General features: G+C 38.4%; 4 protein-coding genes across 5 annotated transcripts; 1 reads left to right on the plus strand and 3 right to left on the minus strand.

Annotated features, from left to right (window-relative positions):
• Window positions 1–351: 351 nt before the first annotated feature.
• Window positions 352–3,074, minus strand: LOC131300503 (stearoyl-[acyl-carrier-protein] 9-desaturase, chloroplastic-like). Its single transcript, XM_058326383.1, has 3 exons — window positions 2,915–3,074; window positions 1,838–2,348; window positions 352–906 (listed from the first exon to the last, which is right to left on the minus strand). The coding sequence occupies exons 1-3, from the start codon at window positions 3,016–3,018 to the stop codon at window positions 352–354; spliced, it is 1,170 nt and encodes a 389-aa protein (XP_058182366.1). The 5' UTR covers window positions 3,019–3,074.
• Window positions 3,075–5,065: 1,991 nt separating this feature from the next.
• Window positions 5,066–6,844, plus strand: LOC131299833 (uncharacterized). The gene has a single exon (XM_058325404.1). The coding sequence runs from the start codon at window positions 5,066–5,068 to the stop codon at window positions 6,842–6,844; it is 1,779 nt and encodes a 592-aa protein (XP_058181387.1).
• Window positions 6,845–12,370: 5,526 nt separating this feature from the next.
• On the minus strand, window positions 12,371–16,517 carry LOC131300502 (stearoyl-[acyl-carrier-protein] 9-desaturase, chloroplastic-like). The gene is made up of 3 exons (XM_058326382.1): window positions 16,302–16,517; window positions 13,814–14,321; window positions 12,371–13,381 (listed from the first exon to the last, which is right to left on the minus strand). Exons 1-3 carry the CDS (start codon window positions 16,424–16,426, stop codon window positions 12,827–12,829), a joined length of 1,188 nt encoding a protein of 395 aa, XP_058182365.1. The 5' UTR covers window positions 16,427–16,517; the 3' UTR covers window positions 12,371–12,826.
• A 4,940-nt stretch (window positions 16,518–21,457) lies between these two features.
• Window positions 21,458–25,326, minus strand: LOC131300505 (nuclear transcription factor Y subunit B-1-like). Of its 2 annotated transcripts, none has more exons than XM_058326387.1 (5): window positions 25,118–25,326; window positions 24,172–24,313; window positions 23,369–23,446; window positions 23,147–23,210; window positions 21,458–21,743 (listed from the first exon to the last, which is right to left on the minus strand). In XM_058326387.1, the coding sequence occupies exons 1-4, from the start codon at window positions 25,324–25,326 to the stop codon at window positions 23,154–23,156; spliced, it is 486 nt and encodes a 161-aa protein (XP_058182370.1). In that variant the 3' UTR covers window positions 21,458–21,743; window positions 23,147–23,153. The 2 variants fall into 2 exon arrangements, with proteins under 2 accessions (XP_058182370.1, XP_058182371.1); XM_058326388.1 differs by having other exon boundaries at window positions 21,458–21,746.
• Window positions 25,327–25,966: the final 640 nt, after the last annotated feature.

Consider the following 25,966-nt stretch of genomic DNA (forward strand, 5'->3'; position numbering starts at 1 on the left):
TTTTATGATGAAAACTACTTAGGAGTGTTTTGGCAAAAAAATCGATCAAGGATTTTTGGATTATTGAAGTCGAATATAGAGATTGTGACTTTGTCATTTTACATATTAAAAGGAGGTAAAAAAAAGAAGGTACAGAATAAGCACACTCATATATAGCTGGCTACCTAGATAAAGAGATATAGCAATGTTAGGAACACAACTTTAAAACACAATTTTGAACTCAGCTGCATCCAAAGCCGTTTGATGCGCACGTGGATTCACATACTACATTAGATGGCTCCAAACACAGTTGCGTTTGATCCAGGAGTTGTGTTCCTAAACTTATTGATGAATATATATAGATTACAAAGCTTAGATTTCTCTACCGAAGACCCAACTGAAAGGAACGGGGGATGCCTTCCCAATGCTACTCGCAACTCTCTCCTCTATTTTCCTAATCCTCTGAGGCAACCCACACTCATGGTCTTGCGCTCTACGTCCCTCACATGAAAGCCCAGTCAACTTCTCCACATCCCATCTCCCCACAAAGTATTCCAAAATATCACAATAGTCCCTGGTAGTGTAAACCCCGAGCCTCTGCGCCACGGTAGAGAAGTGCTCGAACAGGTTTTTGTCCCTGCCATCGTACATGAAGTGGGCCGGCATCGTGATCCGTTTCCTCATCATGTCGGCGAAAGCCAACATGGTGTCGTTCGGGTCGATCTTGAAGAGCTTCTCGACGATCTTGGTGTAGGCGGTTTCGTGGCGCTTCTCGTCTGCTGCGATCGTGCCGCAGATCTGTGCCAGTTTTAGGTCTCCGTGGTGCTTGGCTAGCTTGGCAGTGTTCCCATGAGAGATAAAGGTTGCTCTTTCTTGAAAGGAAGTGTAAATGTAGCAAAGATAGGGGTTGTTTTCGGTTTGAAGATCCTGATACATTCATGGGCACAGTCAGTAATTTTTGTCAGTAGGGTTGAAAAAAATCTTATCAGAAGTTGTAGTCATGTACACGACAAATTGTAGGAGTATGTACTTGGAAAAAAGATCAGTGGTGGTATTGGTAGCTAGGGGTGATTTTGGTTCGGTTCGGGGTGAAATTTTCGAAAATCGATTCAGTCCAAATATTTTCAGTACCGATCCCGACCGAAGTTCAGTTCGGTTCGGGGTGGGATCAGTTCGGTCGGGAATTTCGGAGATTTCGATCCGCTCGAAATATAAAATTTCCATTTAATTTAAAGTATATTTATATATAAAATATAAAGTCGATCGGTTCAGTTTGGTATGGAAAAAATTTTAGGACACCGAGATCGAACCGATTTTGGTTTGATCCGGAAAACTTCCGCTATCACCCCGACTGAAAACCGAACCGATCGGTTGGTTTTTTCGATTTTTTTCGGTCCGCCAGGTTTTGTAACACCCCTAGTACCAGCGCATACAAACCCTTTGAGGGTCTATTTTGGGTCCCAAAAAATGATCGGAGCCGCTCATTTTATTTAAAATAATTTGTTTACGGTCTTTTACGAAAAATAAGCTCAATTCGGTACCTGGGTACCGGTTAGAGCGTCTACGAAACATCCAACTTTATCCTAGAATTCAAGCTTGAATTCTAAAGCAAATTAAATATTTTGTAAATACCTTTATCGATAGTGGATTGAGCTTATTTTTCATAAGGACAAAAAACAGTAATTTAAACAAAATGAGTGGCTTCGTTCATTTGTTTGGGACGCAAAACGGGCCCACAATGAGTTTGTACGTGCTGGAGATTTATAATTTGTACCATTATCATTTCTGAAACTGTATAGCTATATTAACCCTAAAATGAAAATGAAAGTGGATTTAAGTTGAAGTTTGGAATGTTTACCATTCCTGAACCTATCAAGTACTGAATTGTCTTCTTAGTTTGCCACGTGTCAACACGTCCAGAAAGGTGAATATACTTATTAAGAAGGTCGCCATGTCTATTCTCCTCCGCGGTCCACCCCCGCATCCAAACAGCCCAAGAAGTCGGGCTCACTCCCATCTCATCTCGGACCCCATCTAAAGTACTGAGAACCGTTTGGTACGTCGGAAGCGCTTCCTCTGTGATCATGTCCCCTACCAACACCACAAAATAGTCGTCGGGAATTCCCTTTGCTCTTCCCCTCAGCTCTCTCACTTCCTCATCGAATCCTTCGGAGCTCGAGTCGGGAAGAAAATCGCTTGGCTGCCAATTTTTCTCGACATGCTTTAAGTAAATCAGGATGTTTTCCTCTGCCCATTTCTCTAAAGACTTGAAAATTTGCATTTTCTCTGGAGGCATGGAATGGGTCACTTGTGCATGTGGAGCCTCTCGCCGAGGACTGAAAGGCTTCTCTAAATTGATCTCAACCTTACTGCATGTTATAACAAAATAAAATAAAATGTGGAGTTTAGAGTGGCACACACATATATACTGTACTCATCTAAGTATTTTTTTAGCTTTCGGTCGTAATTTTTTACCTTTTGAATTACTCTCATCAAGATAAAATGAAAAACAAAAAAGGTGTAAAATCAACAAAAATTAAACCAAATAAATAATTTCGTCCAATGGAAACCCAAATGTTCACTAGTCTAAAAGTTTTTTGGTTCAAAGAATATCTAGGGTTTAAGTATGAATGAGCTCAAGTAATTTACAGATTCTTGGAGTATCCACGGCCTAAGTGTTAAAGCATCGAATTCCAAATCAATTGGTAAGGAGTGGAGAGGCCGCCCATGCTCGTATACTAGTTTTAGAAAAGATAATTAATCGATGTTAATTGGACAAACTCCAACACTAAGAACATGCAACTTTGACACTCAAATAGAAGTGGGGTAACGATATGGTACTCCTAGTAGTTTGTAGGGTCGACCAAGTTGAAAATCGTTAAAGCTTGAGTGAGCAAATTGTGAAATTTACTCAAAACATTTAAAAAGAACTCACCTTGGAGGATTGTTAACAGTTGACGCCACGCAAACTCTGCGAGTTCTGAGACTACCGGGTTGAGTTAGAGGCGGAAATGCCATTTGGTTTAAAATCAGAGCCATTATTTTTAGTTTTTTTTCAAGTGTCTCTCTGTGTTAGCCTTTCCCAACTTCCAGGGAGTAAGAACTCAGAGAGAGAGAGAGAGAGAGATGGATGCAAGACTGCAGTAGTGAAAATAGGCCCGATGTTCAACCCCTAACTGCTCGTGAAAATAGGCCCGATGTTAAACCCCTGCCAATGCACAATATACAGTCTCGTTGTTTAGATCCTCACATTTAAAAAATTGGACTGATAACCATGAGAACATCCTTTTACTACATTCCCCGGATCACACAAAAAGGGGTTGGCAACATGGTGAGCTTGAGACTCAAGGGTTTGTCCTTCCTAGAATTTCAAGTTTGATTTTTCTTGCCAGTCGTTTTGGAGCAACCGCACTTGATGTATAAGCACAAAAATAGCTGTGAGAGAAGGTATAGATAGGGATTAATCGTAGGTGCACGCAAGATGACCCGAAATACCCTACATTACTAAAGCAAATAAAATAGCACTAATGATCACCACTAGAAAATTTACTATAGGTGACGAAAAAGTTGTGACGAAATTTACTGTTTTCTATAGTTGACGAAACAACAAAATTTTCATCACGAAAAGTTACTATAGGTGACGAAAAAATTATTTTTCGTCACCAAAAATGACTTTCGGAGACAAAATTTATTGTTACAATCGTCAGCTATAGTTTGTCTCTGAAAGTCACTTTTGGTGACGAAAAATTTGTCATCTATAATAACTTTTGGTGACGAAAATTTTGTTATTTCGTCACCTATAGTAAAACAGTAAATTTCGCCACCACTCTTTTCATCAGCTATAATAAATTTTCTAGTGGTGGATATATTATATACACACACACAGTACTATGCAATTTTGGTTTCGTTTTTCACAAATGATCCAAAGAATTAGATTCATAAGAAATGATGCATGGAATCATCAAAATAGAACCCGTGGTAACATTACCGTACCCAACAATAATATCCACATTTCTTCTAATTTTAAATTAGAGTCCTACTATAGGACCGGCGAGTCTCCCACCGAAATTGTACCGAAGGCCGCGCCGGGCCGTCTTCGGCCATCGGACAGTTGATCCAGACGCAGAGGCGGCTCCACTCACAAGAAACCATGGTCAACTGACCACCCAAATTATTTTTTTTTGCTTAGGATACATGTAAAAATTTTAAATTAGCCTTATTTTGAACACCCAATCCAAATATTATTGAACATCCACCCCAAATATAGCCCACAAATTAATCCACTTGAAATTGAAAGCCTAAATTTCAGCCTACTAACCCAATTTCAGCAATAACAAAATGAAAAAAGAAAATAAGAAAGTTAATGAAAAGAAGAGAAAAAAACACACACAGAAGTAAAATCAGCCTCTGGCTCTCGTTAGTCGTTCCGACCTCTCTGGCTCTCTGTTTAAACTTTGGTACACACAGGTTTGTGATTCGTATCTCTCTCTCTCTCGATCGACTCTCTTTCTCTTTGCCTTTCTCCTTCTCTCTCCCTCAATTACTTACAGGTTTTGGATTTGGGCTTTTGGTAAACCCTAAGTTGTATATTTTCTAATTTCTATTTGGGTTTAATTGATTTTTCTTCCAATTGTTCAGGGTTTTGAGCTTCAACCTTCAAGAATATGGATAAAGATTGAATATTGGGTGTTTCTTTGTCTCTACACATTCTGACATTCATCGAGTTTTACCCTAAAAAGTAAGACCACCACTATCTCTCCTAATCTCTTTACATTTATTTTGAGTAATTAGATTATAGATTACTAAGAACACTTTGTCAAATTTGGTGAAAGATTGATTATTTTATAGGCTAATTTGAAAAGGTGGAAGTCAGGAAGTGGATTATATTAGCCGATTAGGTCCATTAGGGAGTCAGTACTTTCATTTTTTATTTTTGCTCTTGGATCATGTTTTGCATATTAAATATTTAACATTAATGATTTCATATTTGTTTATTGGTTACAACATTGGTATTGGGTAGTGTACTGATTTATTATGTAATAATATATACTGACACTTTTTAAATATTGTTTGGTTAGTTGAAATCATGGACAAATTTCTTATAAAGAAACCAAGAACGGTGCAAGAGTCAACTCCTATTGAATCTTTTGATGATAGCAACACTCAAAACTCTTTGAAGAGAAGCCGTATTGACTTGAATAATCTCCCCTCGGATCCTGGGTTACGACCAAAAATCTTGTCATATCATCCTAATGATAGAGATGATATAAGAAGAGCATATCTCCAAAAGGGCCCATGTCAACCTATTCAACACAATTTTCCGCAAAGAGATATTAGTGGATTGCTGCGTCGTTTTAATCTTGCTTGGTTCGAAGAGTACAAAAATTGGTTAGAATACAATATAGAGAAGGATGCAGCATTTTGTCTATGTTGTTACCTTTTTGGTCTTGATGGCGGTAATCACAAAGGAGGCAATGCTTTTATTGTAGAGGGGTTTAGACTTTGGAATAGGAAAGAAAAGTTGCGAGAGCATGTAGGAGGCATTAATAGTACTCATAACCGAGCTGTGAAGGGTTGTGAAGATCTTATGAAACAACCCCAACATATTCAAAGTGTTTTTGAAAAGCACTCGACTCAAGAAAAACGTGACTATCGAACTTGCTTATATGCACCCGTTGTTGTCGCAAGATTCCTTTTGCGACGAGGTCAAGCTTTTCGTGGTCATGATGAATCTGAAGATTTGAGTGATAGAGAAAATTTTCTTGAGCTTCTGCAATTCTTGGCCGATCATAATGAGGATATTAAGAAAGTTGTATTGGAGAATACTCCAAAAAATCATAAACTAACCCACCATGATATCCAAAAGGATGTAGTGAATATGGCGGCGTGTGAGACTAGTAATGCTATCATCAAGGAAATGGGTGAAGCATTTTTTTCAATTTTAGTTGATGAGTCTCGTGACATCTCCAACAAAGAACAAATGGCCCTTGTTTTGCGCTATGTTAACATGAAAGGCATTGTTATAGAGCGATTCATTGCAATTGTACACGTTTCCAGTACAACTTCTTTATCACTCAAAGAGGCAATTGAATCTTTATTTGCTCGACATGGATTGAGTATATCAAGAGTACGTGGGCAAGGGTATGACGGAGCAAGTAATATGCGAGGTGAGTTCAATGGTCTCAAAGCTTTAATTTTAAGGGAGAATGAATTTGCATTTTATGTCCATTGCTTTGCTCATCAACTTCAGTTGACTCTTGTTGCTATTGCTAAGAAGCATGAAGATGTTGCTGATTTTTTTCTAATAGTTGCTAATATAGTGATTGTTGTTGGAGGCTCTTGCAAAAGACATGATGCTCTTCAAAATGCACAAGTTGCTAATCTCCAAAAAGCATTAGATAATGGTGATCTTAAAAGTGGAAGAGGTCTCAATCAAGTGACTACTCTTAAACGTGCTGGTGATACACGCTGGGGTTCTTATTATAACACACTTCTTAACTTGATTGTGATGTTTAAGTCCGCAATTGAGGTACTTGGTATGATTGCAGCAGATGACCCATCAACAGATCACAAAGCTCAAGCTCGTTCTATTAAGAAATCAATGCTATCTTTCAAATTTGCCTTTAGCCTACACTTGGTCAAAAATGTCATGGGAATTACAAATGAGTTGTCAATAGCATTGCAAAAGAAGACACAAGATATCGTAAATGCTATGGCACTTGTTGAAATGTCTAAGCAAAGGTTGCAAATGATGAGAGATGATGGTTGGGATTCCTTATTGGCCGAAGTGTCTTCGTTTTGCAGCAACCATAATATTTCTTTCTCGAACATGAGTGAAATGTTTGTATCTAGTGATCGACCATAACGCAAAGCCCCACAAATTACAATTTCCCATCGTTATCGAAATGAGCTATTTCATACAGTCATAGATTTGCAACTTATGGAGCTAAACAATCGTTTCACAGAGGCGAATACGGAGTTGCTACTTTGTATGAGTTGCTTGAATCCTATAAATTCATTTTCTACTTTTGATAAGAAAAAGTTGATTTGTCTTGCAGAACTTTACCCGTATGACTTTTCTAAGGTGGATCTAATGGCATTGGACATTCAACTTCAAAATTACATTTTTGATGTTAAATCCGATGAAAAATTTTCAGAGCTCAAAGGGATTGGTGATCTTGTTGTAAGGTTGGTGGAGACAGATAAGTATGTTATATATAGATTGGTCTATTTGCTTATGAGATTGGTGTTGACTCTTCCTGTCGCCACTGCAACAGTTGAAAGAAGTTTTTCAGCAATGAAGTACATAAAGAGCAATCTGCGCAATCGAATGAGAGATCAATGGATGAATGATTGCTTAATTACTTATATAGAGAGTGATGTATTTGATACCGTTGATAATGAGGATATCATGCGAAGGTTTCAAAATATGAAAACTCGTCGAGGACAATTGTAATAGCTTATATACGTTGCTATTTTTGGGTCGCATTTTAGATGTTATGTATGACTTTTTGTTTATATATATAGTTGTGGTTTCTCAAGATAGTACAGTGTAATTTTTGAACACCCTTGGAAAAATTTCTGGATCCGCCACTGTCCAAACGATCCGGCGTGGCCGTCGGTACGATTTCGGTGGGAGACTCGTCAGTCCCTATTGGTTTTCTGTTTAAATTAAGGGTCTTGCTGAGTTCCACCTAAGCAGACGATAGATAAATGCAATTATTATTCTAATTTATCTCTCTACTCATTACTTCAAAAATCAAATTTAAAAAAAACTTGCGGTATTGCTTTGTCAGTTCACTGGGCTGATGATAAGTACACTAGAATACAAAGAAAATATATATTTCTGTGTACTTTTTACACTTTTTAATACACATTCACATACTTATTATTATCAGCCCATTAGGCTGATTTTAGAATTTTCTTTTATATATAGTATATATGTATAGTAATATAAATCAAGGACTTTCTCCATTGTATTTCTCCATTATACCCCCTGCATGAGTAGTACTTAATTTAAATCAAGTGGGGTACCTTCTCCATTATACCCCTGCAGGGGTGGTCGGTGGGGGGAGCAACATATACTTCCATTTACAGTAAATCCAAGGACTTTCTCCACCGTACCAATACTGGAAAGAAATTAATGGCAGCAACCCTGCACCCCTGCTGTACGCGGGAGGATAATGAGGGAGTACTGCTATTGGTACCGATGGTATCGTAGAGAAAATGTACCGACGGCCACAGGACGGCCGTCTCCGGCCACCGGACGACCGATCTGAGCCGTTCAAAAATTTTAAAAAACAAAACCGAGTGGGCTAGCATGAGAATCAATGGCATCCGAGGTGTGTAGGGTACTTGATCCGAGCACCCCTTTTTCATCTATATGAATATACGTGTATATACATAAAAAAGGGGTTCTTGGATCGAGTACCCTACACACCTCGGATGCCATTGATTCTCACACCAACCCACTCGGTTTTATTTTCTAAAATTTTTGGACGGCTCGGATTGGCCGTCTGGTGGCCATCGGTGCATTTTTCCTACGGTACCATCGGTACCAATAGGATTTTCGGGAGGATAATAGCATATGTAGAACATGCACGGTCCTCGGATTCCACACATGATCCGAGCTGTTTATCAAGTGGGGTACCTTCTCCATTATACCACTGCAGGGGTGGTCGGTGGGGGAGTAACATATACTTCCATTTACAGTACATCCAAGGACTTTCTCCACCGTACCAATACTGGAAAGAAATTAATGGCAGCAACCCTGCACCCCTGCTGTACGCGGGAGGATAATGAGGGTGTACTGCTATTGGTACCGATGGTACCGTAGAGAAAATATACCGATGGCCGTCTCCAGCCACCAGACGGCCGATCCGAGCCGTCCAAAAATTTTAAAAAACAAAACCGAGTGGGCTTGCGTGAGAATCAATGGCATCCGAGGTGTGTAGGGTACTTGATCCGAGCACCCCTTTTTCGTCTATATATGAATATACGTGTATATACATGAAAAAGGGGTTCTCGGATCAAGTACCCTACACACCTCGGATGCCATTGATTCTCACATTAGCCCACTCGATTTTATTTTTTAAAATTTTTGGACCGCTCGGATTTGCCGTCCGGTGGCCATCGGTGCATTTTTCCTACGGTACCATCGGTACCAATAGGATTTTCGGGAGGATAATAGCATATGTAGAACATGCACGGTCCTCGGATTCCACACATGATCTGAGCTGTTTATTAAGTGGGTGTTTCTACTAAGAAAAACTACAAAAAAAATTTAAGGCATTTTTTCATTTCGTTTCTACTAATAAAAAACTTTCATCATTTTCATATTTCGTTTCCACTAACAAAAAAATTGTCAACAAAAACCGTTTTTGCTACAGTAAGGGGCTGTTCGGACAAAAAAGAAAGCCAGGCTGTCCCGCCAAAAATGAATGACGTGAAGCTACAGGGGTTCGGCTGAAAAGAGAACCTAAAAAAGCCAAGTGAAATGACCAAAATGCCCTGCCTATTTGTCTTCCTCTGGCTTCCCAACAGAACACAACAGAATCCTATTTTCAGAACACCAAGGTGGGGTCGGGGAGGTGAGTGTGTCAGACACAAAAAAAAAAGCAAATAAAAGTCAATCCTGAGCCTTTACAGGTAGGCGGGAAAGCCAGGTGGCTTATTTATGGCGGGACAGCCTGGCTTTCTTTTTTGTCCGAACAGCCACTAAACTGACAAATCAATAACTTATTCACTACTGAAAACACCTAATAATTTCTCAATCACAAATAAAAATTTATAAATTTTTCATTACCAAAAACACTCCCCAAAATATAAAATATTTTTTCAAGAACTCTGCATGCGAAAAATTAGGTTAATTCGATATCTATAGATACTTGACATAATCATTTAACTTTTCATTTAGATTTCAGAATCCTGATAAGTTAAGTAATTTGATCGACCACCAATAGGTATCGGATTGAGTTAATTTTATCACACATGCCCTTAAAGAAAAAATGTTTATTTAATGAACGGCTCAGATTATTTGTGTTGGATCTGGAGTGAACTTCACACTGTGATCTGTGCACAATTACTGTTTCAGCAGTGCTACAGTCACCGACCGCGTGTGGGGTCCACTCCGGGCACCGCACGAATGATCCGAGCCGCTCAATAATTTTTTTAAAAAAAACCGACTGGGCCACGTGAGAAATAAACTCAATCCGATGTATGTACGTGCTCATTTCAAACTTTCCTTTTTGAACGGCTCGGATCATTTGATTTTGGAACGGCTCGGATCAAGCACGTTCATATATCGGATTGAGCTTATTTCTCACACGGCCCACTCGATTTTTTTTTTAAATTATTGAGCAGCTCGGATCATTCGTGCGGGGCTCGGAGTGGACCCCACACAGGGTCGGTGACCGTAGTGTTTCTGTTACTGTTTAGCTAGACTTTCAGAATCCTTTATTGCACATGATTTATAGTATTTGACATGGAATTAATTAAGTAATGATATCCTATATGCCAAATAATTAAGCTTAATTAACTACTCCGTAGTTTAGCCCACTCAGGGTCCGTTTCAAAACCGAAATAAGAACTTATTTTTGGTCTAATAAGAAGCCTTGTTCAGGAAAATAAGAAGGTTGATACTTATTTTGGAAGAATTTATATAGGTACCGACCGGTGAAATTGTACCGACGGCCGCGCCGGGTCGTCTCCGGCTACCGGACAGCCGATCCGAGCCTTCCAAAAACTCTATAAAAAAAATCGAAGAATCAACGGCATTCGAAGTGTGTAGGGTGCTTGATCCGAGCACCCCTTTTTCGTGTGAAATCATATACACGAAAAAGGGGTGCTCAGATCAGGCACTCTACACATCTTGGATACCGTTAATTCCCCAGATGGCCCCCTCAGTTTTTTTTTATAGAATTTTTGGACGGCTTGAATCTGCTGTCCGGTGGCCGAAGACGGCCTGGCGCGGCCGTCAGTACGATTTCCCTCCGCCGGCGCCCATTCCCATAGCAACAGTCTTTATTTTTTGTATAAGGCAACTTCAAGCTAAAAAATCATGTGTTTACGCAAATAATTTTCTTATCACTATGGATCTTATTTGATAGATCTCATTGAGATCTTTAATACGGTGCAAAAAAAAATTGAATTTTTTTTATTTACATTATTTTTGAGTTTGAAAATGTGAAATGAACTTTTTATTTGGGTTTTGTGGAATGACCCTTCTTATTTTTGAATGAGAAGTTCCAAAATAAATACTTATTTTTTAAAAAGGTTTCCGGAACGGAGCCTTACTGAATTAGTTGAGTTTGCATGAACTTGATGTGTGCCTAATTCTAATTGGTTATTCACTTTACCAATATGATTTGGGATTTTTAGATGCGGATTTTCAGAGTCCTGTACAAGTTTGTGAAAATTTCTGTTCACAAACTTGTCAAATCAACTTCACTTAAATATTTTGTCAATTGACACAACTGTGTCCATATTGAGGTCACAGCCTTTGAATTCACGATAGGAATGACAACGGAATGGGGCGGGGCGGGTTTTGTTATAACCCGATCCCGACCCAGAAATTATGACCCAACCCCGACCCCGCCCGGGTTATTCGTGGGTGTCCTCATTCACGTCCCGTTCGGAAGTCGGGTTTACCCGCCCTGTGAAAAATAAGAAAAAAAATCAAAACTAAAGGCAAAAAAGAAGAAAATGGTTATATTATACATATACGGTTGTGTAAAACACAACACACAACCAATCTCTAGCCGTCTATTGCTGTAATAAATGGTCATGATTCACTCAAATTTTTTCCCATAAAAGTTAGACTTTTTCTTGGAAGAGTTTGTTTAAAATCTAGATCATCCAAATACATCTGGACGGACAGAATTACGCACACAACCAACACAACGGTTGTGCAAATAGAATTTTTGTTTTATCTTATTATAGTGATGAAATATAAAGGGAAAAATAGGTTTTTTTAATGAGAAAAGTATTAGATTAAAAATACAATTTTGTATGAAAAAATATTTTGGAGTGGGGTAACATCAACCCGAACCCGCCCCGCCCCGATTGGATTTTTTAAAAATATTTTATCCTGGTACCTGAAAATTTGATGAAAACCCGCTCCGTTCGGAGCCGGGTAGGAGCGGATTCGGGACAGGGAGGGGTGAATTGCCATCCCTACTTCACCACGACATTACCATTGCGCCTCACGAAAAGAGCGCTATTGCACAATCTCCTGACACACGGTGATACCATTGGCAATGAACTCTAGTGTCAAAGAGGCCTCTTGGCAATTTAAACATTACTTGATAATAAGTTATTTTGTAATAACTTGTTTAACTAAACAGTTTCAATTTGTGTTCGAAACTTTATAAAAATAGGCACCAAACATATATACAACTTAACGATAAAAGCAGGATTAATAATAGAGATTCAGGACATTATCATTTTACATATTAAAAGGAGGTTAAAAAAAAAGGGTACAGATTACAGAACAAGCACATAGCTGGCTACCTAGCTAGATAAAGTTATAGTAATGTTAGGAACACAACTTTAAAACACAACTCTAAACCCAACTGCATCCAAAGCCGTTCGAGGCACGTGGACTCATATACATCAGATGACTCCAAACACAGTTGCGTCCGGTCCGGGAGTTGTGTTCCTAAGCTTATTGATGAACATATATATCATGTACCTACAAGCTAGATTACAACGGAAATGTTGGGGACACGCCCCTCGGCAACTCTCTGGACACTCTTCCCTCACAGGCAGTCGGCTCTACTGCTTGTGAGAGAAGAGTGTCTGAAAATGGTCGAGAGGTGTATCTGTAGGATGATTGAGATTACAAAGCTTATATTTCTCTACCGAAGACCCAACTGAAAGGAACAGGGGATGCCTTCCCAATCCTACTCGCACCTCTCTCCTCTATTTTCCTGATCCTTTGAGGCAACCCACACACATAGTCTTGCGCTCTACGTCCCTCACTTGAAAGCCCTGTCACCTTCTCCACATCCCATCTACCCACAAAGTATTCCAAAATATCACAGTAGTCCCTGGCAGTGTAAACCCCGAGCCTCTGCGCCACGGCAGAGAAGTGGTCGAACAGGTTTTCGTCCTGGCCGTCGTACATGAAGTGGGCCGGCATCGTGATCCGTTTCCTCATCATGTCGGCGAATGCCAACACGGTGTAGTTTGGGTCGATCTCGAAGAGCTTCTCGACGATCCTGGTGTAGGCGGTTTCGTGGCGCTTCTCGTCCGCCGCGATGGTGCCGCAGATCTGTGCCAGTTTTAGGTCTCCGTGGTGCTTGGCTAGCTTGGCAGTGTTCCCATGAGAGATAAAGGTTGCTCTTTCTTGAAAGGAAGTGTAGATATAACAAAGATACGGGTTGTTTTCAGTTTGCGGATCCTGATACATTCATGGCACAGTCAATATTCGTTGTCAGAAGGGTTGAAAAAAATCTAACCAAAAGTTTTTTTTTTTGGGAAAGTAAAAAAAAAAAAAAAAACTTTCAAACTTATGATTGTAATGGAGATTTCAAAACAATTAAGTGGATGATCATTAACTTCACTTCCCTCCCACCTTGCAAAAAAACCATATGTATTCGGAAAAAAAATGCTGATTTTGGCACTTCATTTTTGTACGCAAGCGTTTCATTTTTAACGAGAAGTTATTAGTTACTAGTAACTTCATATACAAAGTGGAACACATGCTTATAAAAGTGGAGCGCCAAAATCAATTTATGGAGAAAAAGAAGAAGGTTAAACTGTATAGCTATATTAACCTAAAATGAAAAAGAAAATGAAAGTGGATTTAAGTTGAAGAGATTGCAGAATTTACCATTCCCGATCCTATCAAGTACTGAATTGTCTTCTCAGTCTGCCTCATGTCAACACGTCCAGAAAGGTAAAGATACTTATTAAGAAGGTCGCCATGTCTATTCTCTTCAGCAGTCCACCCCCGCGTCCAAACTGCCCACGAAGTTGGGCTCGCGCCCGTCTCATCTCGGACCCCATCTAAAGTATTGAGAGCCGTTTGGTACGTTGGAAGCGCTTCCTCGGTGATCATGTCCCCAACCAACACCACGAAATAGTCGTCGGGAATTTCCTTTGCTCTTTCCCTCAGCTCTTTCACTTCCTCATCGAATCCTTCGGAGCTCGAGTTGGGAAGCAAATCGCTTGGCTGCCAATTTTTCTCGACGTGCTTTAAGTAAATCAGGATGTTTTCCTCTGCCCATTTGTCTAAAGATTTGAAAATTTGCATTTTCTCTGGAGGCATGGAATGAGTCACTTGTGCATGAGCCTCTCGCCGAGGAGTGAAAGGCTTCTCTAGATTGATCTCAACTTTACTGTATTAACAAAGATAATGTAGAGTTTAGATTGGTACACTGGTATATATATACTCCCTCCGTTGCTAAATAATTTTTTTTTGAATGGCGAAAAAGAAATTTTATTAACCTTTGAAATTATTACAAAGATTAATCGGACAAGGAAATAACGTAAAGTCCAATCCGAGACACGAACCCATAATTGTCAAGATGGTTACTAAATGATAGCGTACAATTATCAGACCGAAAAAATGAAGTACTTGCTTCCATATATGCATAATTAGTTAGATTTGTTGACACCAAATTAATGCTTTGTTTGGATTGGAATTTGAAATTTTTTTTGAAAAATAGTAGGGGTAATAAGTGAAGAGAGATAGAGAGAGAAATGTTGAGAGTGGGAGAAATCTATGAAGGAATATATCGCAACTCCATATAATCTGCTTCTTTCCTTTTCCTTTCTGGAGTTACCTAGCTATGATTAAGTATCAAGTAGGGTCCATGTATTTAGTAAGAATCAACAGATTCTTGGAGCAGCCAGTACCGGTCATCCTTTCTGTCTCTCTACTCTCTTTTTTTTTTTCTTCTCTCTTTTGACTCCTATGTAAATTGCTTGATTTAGTAAACCATTTGGAAGCCAAGCTTAGGAGCCTACCTTAGAAATCAAGTTAGAGAGCATGCATGCACATTGAAGCATTACAAGTTTAGGGGTGCTCGGCGGGTCGACTGAACCGCCCAAACCGAATTGTTTACGAACCCACATGAGGTATGGTATAGTTGAGATTTAGTGGAAGTTTAATTTGGTGATACCCACAAAACACACATACTGAGATCCAATAGTACTAAAAGGTATTATCAAAAAGAAAAAATAAGAGTGACACGAGACTACGAGAGGTCTACGTGATTCGACCCAAAACCGGACTATTCCATGGGAGAGATTACAATTATTGTGAGATACAAAAAATACATACCCGACCCGACACCGTTGCCTGAGCCCTGAAGTTATAAACACTTCTCCACTCACCTAGTGTCCATGAGCCCCAAATCTCATGAATTATCCGATCATTGGTATTTTTCTTTTCCCTCACGGTGTATCCCACAGCACCAACCTTTTGGTGCTGCCCCATCTCCCTACCTCTCCATCTTTCTATTCATCCTCTACTCGATTTCCATTTATGGAACTAATATAAGAGGCGGACCAAGAGGGGTGCAAACGGGACCCGGGTCTCCGCACACCTTTCAATTATCTCATTATTTTTACTACATTTTAGGTTTTTATTTGTAAAAATTATGTAAAAAGGTCCCTTCAAAATTTTGTTATTTTTATATAAGCATGACATTTTTGCTCCAAATATATGAATACATGTGTCAACAACTGACTCCATATACACAAAAGAGGAGAAAGAATTAACAAAACTAAAAAGTCCTCAATGGAGGCTACACATAGGCTGCACTGGTGCCCAAAATATCTCAGCCAAATCTTTGACCTTTGGGCCCTTTCACACGTGTGGGGTTGATTTCCAACAGGTACGAATGAATACGAATTCTAATGTATGAATTTTGGCACAAGGGATTTGGTTCGGTTTGAGTGGTTTTCTAATATATGAATCATCCAAATCGCAACGGAATCGAACAAAAACACTTACGGAGTGCGGATGGAGGAAATGATAGCCCGTGCAGATGGAGAAAATGACAAATCGTGGCGAACAGTTCGATTTCAAAACGGAACCGAACCACCCGAAACTGTCCGCTAGCTGGGCAGCCCTAAAAATGACCGCTAGCTATTTTCTTGGGAGCCTCACTTAATAATTAGGGCCATTTTGGAATTCCATTGGATGCTCTAAGTCTAAGAACCACTTTGACGCCCAAATCGCCGAGAGGTGACAATACAAGGGGTATATGTTAACGTCGCGAGAACCAAAAATGGAAAATTTCAGAACGTGATTGACCAATTCGATCTCAGATTTACTAGTACAGTAATTAACAACAAAAGAGCTTAATTACCTTGGAGCGTAAGTTGACGCCATGCAAACTCTGTGAGTTCTGAGACTACGGGGTTGAGTTACGAGAAGAGGAAATGACGGAATCTTGTGAGACTGGAAGGCTATTTGGTTTGAAATCAGAGCCATTGTTTGATTAATTTGTACTTTCTCAACTGTAACTGCCTCTCAGAGAGGGAGAGAGAAGAGAAGAGAGAGAGAGAGAGAGAGAGAGAGAGAGAGAGAGTTGGTGAGATTCATGAGGAAGCCATATATAAATATATATAGTAGGCCTGAAAAAGAGAGGATCGACACATTGGTGCCCATTATCTTCATCAATGCACTTTCGGCCGTCAACATGCAACTAGTTTAAACCTAACTTTTAAATGGCTAATTTTTTGGTGCAGTCTTTTTTTTTCCCTCCTAATTTTTACAATGTTCGGGCCAAATTTTTTACATCATATCTTTCGTCTCGAAGAGGAAAATCAGGAAAATTTGAAAACATATACTCCCTCCATCCCTATTTTATAGTCCACTATTCCATTTTGGGCTGTCCCTTAATAAGTGCCTATTTTGTAAAGTTAGTGGGTAAAAGTTGGTAAATTTTTCATTTTGCCTCTAAAAGTAGATTCCATTTTGAAAAGTTAGTTAGTAAAAGTGTAATGATGATGGGTAAGTAAGGAAAATGGAGGAAAAAGTTCATGTGAAAGGTATAATGATGATGTCTTTTTAATAAGTTAGAGTTACGAAGCAGGACACTTAAAAATGGACGGATGGAGTACCAAAGTTAAAAGAAAGTTCATATAAGACGATGAAAAAGATCTAAAAATATTCAAAAAGTCAATTTTTCTGTCTTATTATCGTCTTTTATGAATTTTTTTAAACTTTGACCTATGCAAAAAAATATGATGTAAAAATTTGACCCAAATCTATTTTCTTGTTTTTTTTTACGAAGGAATCACCCCATAGGGGCTTGAGGAGCCCGTACTTGTTGAATGTGAGACATCTTCGGCCTGAAGTGCCGATGGCTGTCATATTTGCGGAAGAACGGGCCCGAGGTGCCCTATCATGACTGCATGGTATGAGTAGATGCATAGTGTAACGGAATTGCTTTTAGTAGCCTTATACAACTTATTCAAGAAATAGAGCCAAATAGCGTGGTGAAGAATGAAGTCGATCACTGGTCATATACTATACTGATGAAGGCCTCATTCGAGATCGTGAATTTTTGTCTCTACTTGTGATTACTGTTGATTATTGAATTAAATAAGCCACTTGGCTTTTCTTTCTTTCTTTTTTTTTTATTTAGTCAATTTTTTTGAATAAATTGTGATCCAAACTCAAATTTTTTTTTTAACAAAGCCGAAAAATCTTTTTTGTTTTTTTACTGATTTTTGTCTTTGTTCAAAAAAAATTAGTTCAGACCATAATTTTTAACTTTTGTCGATTTCTCTAGTCGAGACGAAGTAATAATCCACAAAAATTGGATGTGAAACTAACAAATGCAAAAGGAAAAAAAATCAAGTGCTGCTGTGTTTGGATTTGGATTTGAATTTTTTTTTGAAAAATAGTAGAGATAATAAATTGAGAGAGATAGAGAGAGAAATGTTGAAAGTAAAGAGAATCTAGGGAGTATTTTTTGAAAAATACTTTTTGAAAAGCAAAGAGAACACTCCTAACTTGGAGCATTTCTCCTCGTCATATTTTGTACTTTCAGATTTAATTTATTTTTTCGGTAAAAAAAAAAGATTTAATATATTTCTTAGGTGCAAAACAAGTTTACTGGCGAATTGATCGGAGAACATTATTCACTTGGTGACGTTTATTAATTTAGCAATTATTCATTATACTTGAGGATTTAGAACTCATCATTATTTTGCATCCTTCCGGTAGTGAAAAATTTTTAAATTTTTATTTGTGGTTAAAAAGTTGTCAACTATTTCCGGTAATGAATAAGTTACTGCAGCAAAATAATTTTTGTTGACAATTTTTTTGTTAATAAAAACGAGACGGTGAAATACATTAAATTTTTAATATTTTTTATTAGTAAAAACGGGACCTAATGTCAAGTTATTCCAGCGCCTTTTTTTTGAAGACCCATTTGTGGGCTTCATTTACTATGGAGTACTAGATTCCCTGCTGGGGTAGGTGGGAAGATTTTAGATTTCTTTTTACTACTATAGATATAGATATAGGGGCCTAGATATAGAAAGATGAAGGGCTTTCTCCATTTTACCAGGCAGCCCCTGGTGTAGGGAAGGTGGAGGCTAATTGCTAGTATATACTGTATACATAGGATCACTTTTTCTTTCGCCCCTCCTAATCCTTTAATAGCATTTGTAGATAATAATAGAGAGAAATAGAATAATAATTGAAAATACGGGTAATAATTGAAGAGAGATAAAAAGAAAAATGAGAGTAAAGATTGGAAAGAAATAAAGTAATAATTAGAATCCAAAATTCAAAACCCTTAAATGAAATGTGGTTGCCGTGGGTCAATGTGCGGCGGTGCAGATCTTGGTTCGGCAGAGGATAGGTTTCTTTGGGTTATTAGGTTTTGAGCTTGGCCCATAGGTTTTTAGGTTCTTGGGTTTCAGCCCATCTGAGGTCCCTGATCTTAGGCTACAATTAGTCTTTCATGCTCTTCTTGTTGTTTTCTTTTCGTGGTTTTGTTTTGAAATCTGTAAATGCCGTATGGCGTTTTACTAATGAATGTGCGGATCAAAAAAAAAAAAAAAAACTTGACCCATTAGTTGTGAAATTCTAGCTAAAACCCAATAATTACCTAACGTATGTGAAACAGATAGTACATAAGAGCATCAGCAATGGGAATAATCAAAATCGATAACCAAAATGTGTCACGTCAGCATTTGATTATCCATTTAGTGCATAATCAAATTTAACAAATTTGACCTCCATATTAGTTATTTTTGTATCCCTATAAAAAAATCCCCCCACAATACACAATGCACCTATGTCCAATTGCAAACGAGTTCCAATTACGCACCCGACCACACCAAATTATTCGTCTCGATGAGACGATTCTAATGGGAAGTGTTTTTTAATTTTTTAGTTTTGAATTTGGTTATTGGGTTTGGTTATTGAGTTTTAGTTATTGGTAAAAGTTATTAAGTTTAGTTATGAAATGAGTGAAATTTGATTATTTGCTAAAAGACTTGTAACTTTACTTATTACAATGTGAGGTATTTTTTTAGCATTGTTGTTAAATTTGCTTATCCATACCAATTTACTTATTACAATGTGGATGCTCTAACCCAATAATTACCTAACGTATGTGAAATAGATAGTACATATACCTTTAGGCCTTGTTTGTTAGTAGGTTTAGGGATTGAGATAGGATTGTGAGTCCCACAGGGGCTTTTTTAAATTCTTGTTTGGTATTGACAACAACCCAAGGATTGGTAATACCAGGGCCCAAGGGATTACGAATTCCACAGAGCCCCGTTTGATAACAATAATAGATGGATGGAATTCGTAAGAAGATAGGATTAGAATTGAGATTCGTAATGAGAATGGATTGTTAATGAAAAGGGATTGATAATGAGTATGGTTGTTTGGGATGAGATTAGATGATGAGATTATTAATATCATGTATGTTTGAGATGGGATTAGATGATGAGATTGGATTAATAGAAGAAATTGGTAATGAGAATGGATTAGTAATGAGAATGGGTTGGAATGAGACTACGAATACCAAGTCCCACGGAGTATTGCTAATACCCCCTAAAGGCCGGATTGGACATCCCAACGGACTAATAGTCCGGACATTTTTTTGTTACCAAACAGAGTATTAATAGTCCGATAAAATTACTATTCCAATCCCAACCCCCAAACCCGTGATCAAACGGGACCCAAATTCACAGAATTACCTATCCCTCCGATGGGAAGGTTGGAAAGACAAGTTGTTTACGATCCTATCCTATTATATCCAAAACAAACATGTTATTTACAATCCTATAATTTAATTCTGTGCAAAATAAACATGAATAAATAATTCATCTCCTCATTAATAATCTCACTTCATTATCAATCTCAATTCTAATCTCACCTTTTTTTTTTTTTGCCACAACGATATACATCAGCAGGGGTTAGTAGGGATGTTAGAATTAACACGGAAAATCAGAAGCTATCCATAACCCTGACTCCCTAAAGGGCCTGCCCCCTGTAGAGCTCGAACCCAAGACCTTCCACAAAGGGGAGGCAATGATTGACCAACTGCACTAAGCAGTGGTTGTCTAATCTCACCTTATTACTCCCCAAAATAAAATATGTTATCAAACACGCCCTTAGTTATTAGTAGTGCCGAAGCACTAACACTCTTATCAATAATAAATATAAATAAAAAATAAAAAGACGCACACTCAGCCCTTTAGCAAAGTCGACTTTTCATTCTCAGTTGGCAGGTGAGGTAAGATCACGGAAATTCTAATCGGAAGATTTGCAAGAAACCACGCAAAGAAAAAATGCGTTTGGGTCCATTTCGGATTTCACAAAAATTTAAAAAAATATCTATAAATTTTTGAATATTATTTTATGGGTTCATGTAAAAAATCAACTCCAACAGACATCGATAAATATTACTTTTGGATTCGTATGGCAAAACTGGTCAGTTCGTCCCTACGAATTTAAAAGTAATAATACGTACTGACGTCCGTTGGAGTTGATTTTTTATAGGGTCCCATAAAATAATATTAAAAAAATTATAGATATTTTTTTTAGATTTTTGTAGAACCTGAAACGGATCCAAACGCATTTTTCCTCGCGTGATTCCCTTCAAATCTTCTTCCTTACGAATAGATCAGGTTGTCATCAGCCAAAGCACAAACAAAACAATAAACCACAAGGATCTGCTCACTTCTAAGGTTTCATATTCGAAACTTTTTAGGTGCTATCAATCTTTTTATGGCTAGTACGTACAAAGCTTTACTCTTGGTTTTAATTAGAATCCTTGCAAATGGGCAATAAGATTGATCCCCTAAGATTATTTGCGGTGCGTGTAAATTAACTCGGACACCTGAGTTATAAAAAAACAAAACAAGACAACAGAAATTCCTCAGGAATCATCAGTTTATCACTACTGAATGCACACCAAACCGGAGGCAGCAAAAACTGATGCTAGATAATTCTGTTTTATAAAAGGTTAAACATAGAAAAAGAGACCAGATTAATTCAGATATATTCAACTGGTGAGTGCACCAAACAACCTCCCATCACAAGAGAAATACACCGACCAAATGACAAACTTCCAATTTCATAAATCTAGAGTTCAAACCCTGGCGAATATAAAACTTACATGTCCTTGATCGCATTAGCTAACTATATAATTTGATGCCATGAGCATTGATCCCAACTGTTGGAAGTACTTAATTATGAAGCTGTAAAAGAAAAGCCGAGTCTCCCTAATTACGGCTTGAATGGGAGAAACAATGACACGTCGTTCCTCTTCCTGCAAAATTTAAACCAGAGTTGCCCATTCAATTCAACTAACAAGGTAGATATTAAAGTTCAGAAGGAATCAAGAATTCCAGGGTGGAGGAAGTTGACAGCACAGATAAATAGAGAAACAAGCAACACATCTACCCTAGCACGATTTGAATGAGGCTTCTCAGCATGCTTCACTTTCAATTTAATCAAAGTCAAACTGATACTACCAGCGGTCCAGCACAATAGGGCAAACTAGAAGTTCATCATTTGTTTTTCAATTTTATCCCACGAAAAAAGAAAAGAAAAGAAAAAGAAACGAAGACACCACAAAAAATGGAGCAAGGGCACCGTAGATTCATTTTGCATTCCAGTAGTAGGAAAACAAGGGGAGATGAAGAAACATAAAATCTATTCTAATATACAATGGGAGAACCCAAGTTGGTGTCTCCCTTTTTTTGAAGCCCTGTCATGTATTATTTTCATTTCCAGAATTGTACACAAGAGAAAAAAGATTCACCCACAATTAAATTCACAGAGGAATTAATTGGAGGGTCATAATAGACAAATCGTGTGCAAGCTTATGAAGTTTAAGATAATTCACTCTGTTGCCCTATTTAATGAATTGTATGTCTTCTCTACCAAGAAGTCATCAAGAAATGTTTCATACCTTCATGCTTTTCCCCTACAAATGAGGCGTCGAAATAGGAATGCTACATAATTAATAGTTTTCTTGCATTTCATAAAGTGAAAGTCGACTTTGTTCACTCACATGATATGACTAGTACTTGGAAATATTAATAACCCTGAAAACATTCATTCGTCTACAAGTCAAGTCACACTCTAACATGACACTCATATTGGACATCTAATACTCCAATTGAAGTATTGATCATGCATTCATGCTTAATATTTCCCGGACCTCATTAACATATATTCCTACAACATATGAATAAACGAAAAGCCAATTGCATTATTTTCTTGCACTGAAGTGAAATACAATCTCTATCCCACTCTTCTCCACTATAATAAACCAACTTTTTAAGGAGACAAGTAGAATGTGCTTCATGCATTGACAATCAGATGAGTACTAACCCCAAAAACTTTTCTTCATTTCACACAGTTGTATTCACGCAATTAAAAGGACAGCGGGTAAAACAATAAGATTAAGCATCGTAACATTCAAAAGAAAGATATGGCACATGAAGAATAAGAAAACAAATAGTCCAAGAAAACAAACTTCAGGGAAATAGCCAAATGCTCAATCATCACATATTGATTTCGGATTGCAGTACAAATTGCATGCATGCACGCACGCACGCACGCACGCGCGCGCGCGCGCACACAGAGAGAGAGAGAGAGAGAGAGAGAGAGAGAGAGAGAGAGAGAGAGAGAGAGAGAGAGAGAGAGAGAGAGAGAGAAATTTACTTGGCATTCACACTTGGTAATTCACATAGGTCATTCCTTGACCAAAAGAATCTTGATGAGCATACTGCCATATTTATGCATCACAATAGCAAAAAACAGACAAGAGTCAACAAAAGTTGGTGAGAAGTTTATTTCAGAAGATCAGAAGGATGCTGGTACTCAAACCTAAGAAGTTAGTAAGGTTTCGATAATAAGTGAACAAGAGGCTCTTTGCTGCCTTACCTGTGCATCTGGAACAAGCTGAGCTCCCATTGCATCTTTTTTAGATGATCCATCTCCACTCCTAGTAGATCCCTTGGTGTCACCCTGTACAAGTTCAAGCTTACTAAGTTGCTAGCTCCATCAGTAATGAGTCAGAAGGAATTAATATGCTCTGCGAAGGAGAAAGTTCATGTACCTCTAACTGCACGTGATGATTATGGCACAAAATCAACCAAACCAGGAAAAAAAACGTTTGTTAGCTTCAACTCAAAAGGATCATGCACATTAAAAGCACCATACACATGATAGTTGCCTAGTAAATCATACAGGAAAATCTAGAATCTCCAGCCAAAGGCACCCAAAAACAAACTTGGCTCACACAATTTTCTTAAATAGTTTAGAGATCAGCACACAAAACTTAGAGGGCATCTCCAGCCCTTACTCAAATCAGAACTTAGAACAGACTAATAAACCTCCTCAATCATTCTCCAGTCCTTTACTCATACGCATATCAAAACGTGTTTCTCATATTTTCCAACAATCAAAAATTTTGAAGGCTACTTGGTGGCTTTCAAATTTTACCACCCTTCCACTAATGAAGCTTTTGCTTAAAAGTTTTGTTACATCTGGGTTTGCTCGTTGGTTTTCATCATCTCAAATGAAGCTTTTAATCAAATTTTCACTTAAGTAAAGTGAAAATAGTGTAAAGGATAGATATACGTTAGCACAGCTGCACAATAGCAAAATCCCAATCAGCCTTCCTTTCATTTTCCCTATTATTTTAACAGAAAAACAAATATGTGAAAATAGACAGACAATCAAAGGTGGAAGGTTACCTCTCTGTACCTAGCCAGGTAAGACTTGAGCGGATCAATGTAATCCTCAAACCCTAATGTTGCCATTGCCCAAAGCAAATCATCTCCATTGATTGTCTTCCTCTTCTCTTTCTGACACTTATCACTCGCCCTACACAAAAAAAGCCCCAAATCACATTTAGAACCATTTATTTAACACACAGCCTGTAAATTATCTGTCACTACAATAAAGAAAGGAACACCCTTCCAGTGTGGAAGTCAGTTTTGAGGCTGGCTCACACTTTTTTTTTGCTATACTCCTAAACATTCAAAGAAACCGCCAAGAAAAAGAATACCCCCAAAATTCCTCTCCCCTCGTTTCTACTTCCACGTCCCAGATTTCATCAGTGTAATCTCCATTCAAATGTTTTCTCCTTCCATCTTTTCATAACACGTTTTCTTCTTTCACATCCTAGATTTCATCGCAGACTAAGGTTTTATAGAAAACGTGAGGAAACATCGAGAAAGCAATCTTTTTTGGTTTCAACCCCACCATATAGATAGATTACGGGAAGTAGAAACATCTAAAATTTTAAACGGATCAGTCGACCTAATCGACGAATCTATTCTAACTATCAACGAATTCCTTATCTATTCAAAATCTTCCTCTTTAACATGACTTGCACACGCATTGTGTGTGCCCGGGCATCTAATAATACGTATATACTAGACATACATATACATATGTGTTAGTATATCAGTATCTATTACTCGCAAGTGACAAACTTATGAAGGATTAGGGAAAGTAGAAACATTATAGAATTAAAACGGATCAGTTGACCCAGTCCACAAATCTATCCTAACTAACAATGAATTCCTTTTCTTGCACATCGCGTGTGCCCGGGCGTCTAATAACACGTGTACTATACATACATATACATATGTGATGCGTTTGTATATCAGTATCAATTATTACTCGCTAGTGACGAAGCTTATGAACTCAGATACGCATTCCTGGACAGTATCTTTGGCGTCCTTAGCGATCTTCCCGTTGGCCGGCAACGCCTTCTTCATGATCCGGCTTATGTTGGCGATCGGGAGGTACCGGTCCTGCTCGCGAACGTTGGACCGGGGGCTCTGATCGCCGCCGCTCTCGTCGGGGGGACTCCCCGGAGCATCCGCCATCGTCGCCGGAACCCTAGGTCCAGAGAAAACATCGTCAGTCGCAACCCTAGCTTTTACGAGTAATACTAGTAATAAAATTCTAGAGAGAAGGGGGGGAGGGAGTGGGAGTATTGCTACCTGTTAAGGATGAGAGAGAGAGAGAGAGAGAGAGAGAGAGAGAGAGAGATTTGTATTTGGCGCGCGCTTGGAGGATTGATGGATGGGGTTGTTTTAGAGAGAGAAGGGGGGATCGGACGATTAAGAAAGAAGATGAGAGAGAGAGAGAGAGAGAGAGAATGGGCTTTTGGTTCTTCCTTATGTGAAGAAATCTGACGGTACAAGAATGCACAATTGGTAAATTACAATTGTCCCTTAAAGTGTCTTCCTTTTTCTAGTTTGGACCTCTAACTAATGACTCTTATGTGTTGAGTGTCCGGTGAAGGGGCGGAGTGCCGGAGCCATGATTTGTGAGTAATGGGATCAAATACCGTCGACCAATTTGACTTTGGGGGGTATTGTCGACTGCTATGTGAAAAAGATAAGTCACACGATAACGCTTGTTCAGCCTGAGTTAGTCGAATGGTGATTAGCCAGAGGAGCCATAACATTAGAGATTTGCTACTAGTCCCTGACATCTCGCGATCAAAAGAAATCCTAAATC

Source organism: Rhododendron vialii, chromosome 9a (assembly GCF_030253575.1).
Source record: "Rhododendron vialii isolate Sample 1 chromosome 9a, ASM3025357v1".
In the NCBI taxonomy this organism is placed as follows: domain Eukaryota; kingdom Viridiplantae; phylum Streptophyta; class Magnoliopsida; order Ericales; family Ericaceae; genus Rhododendron; species Rhododendron vialii.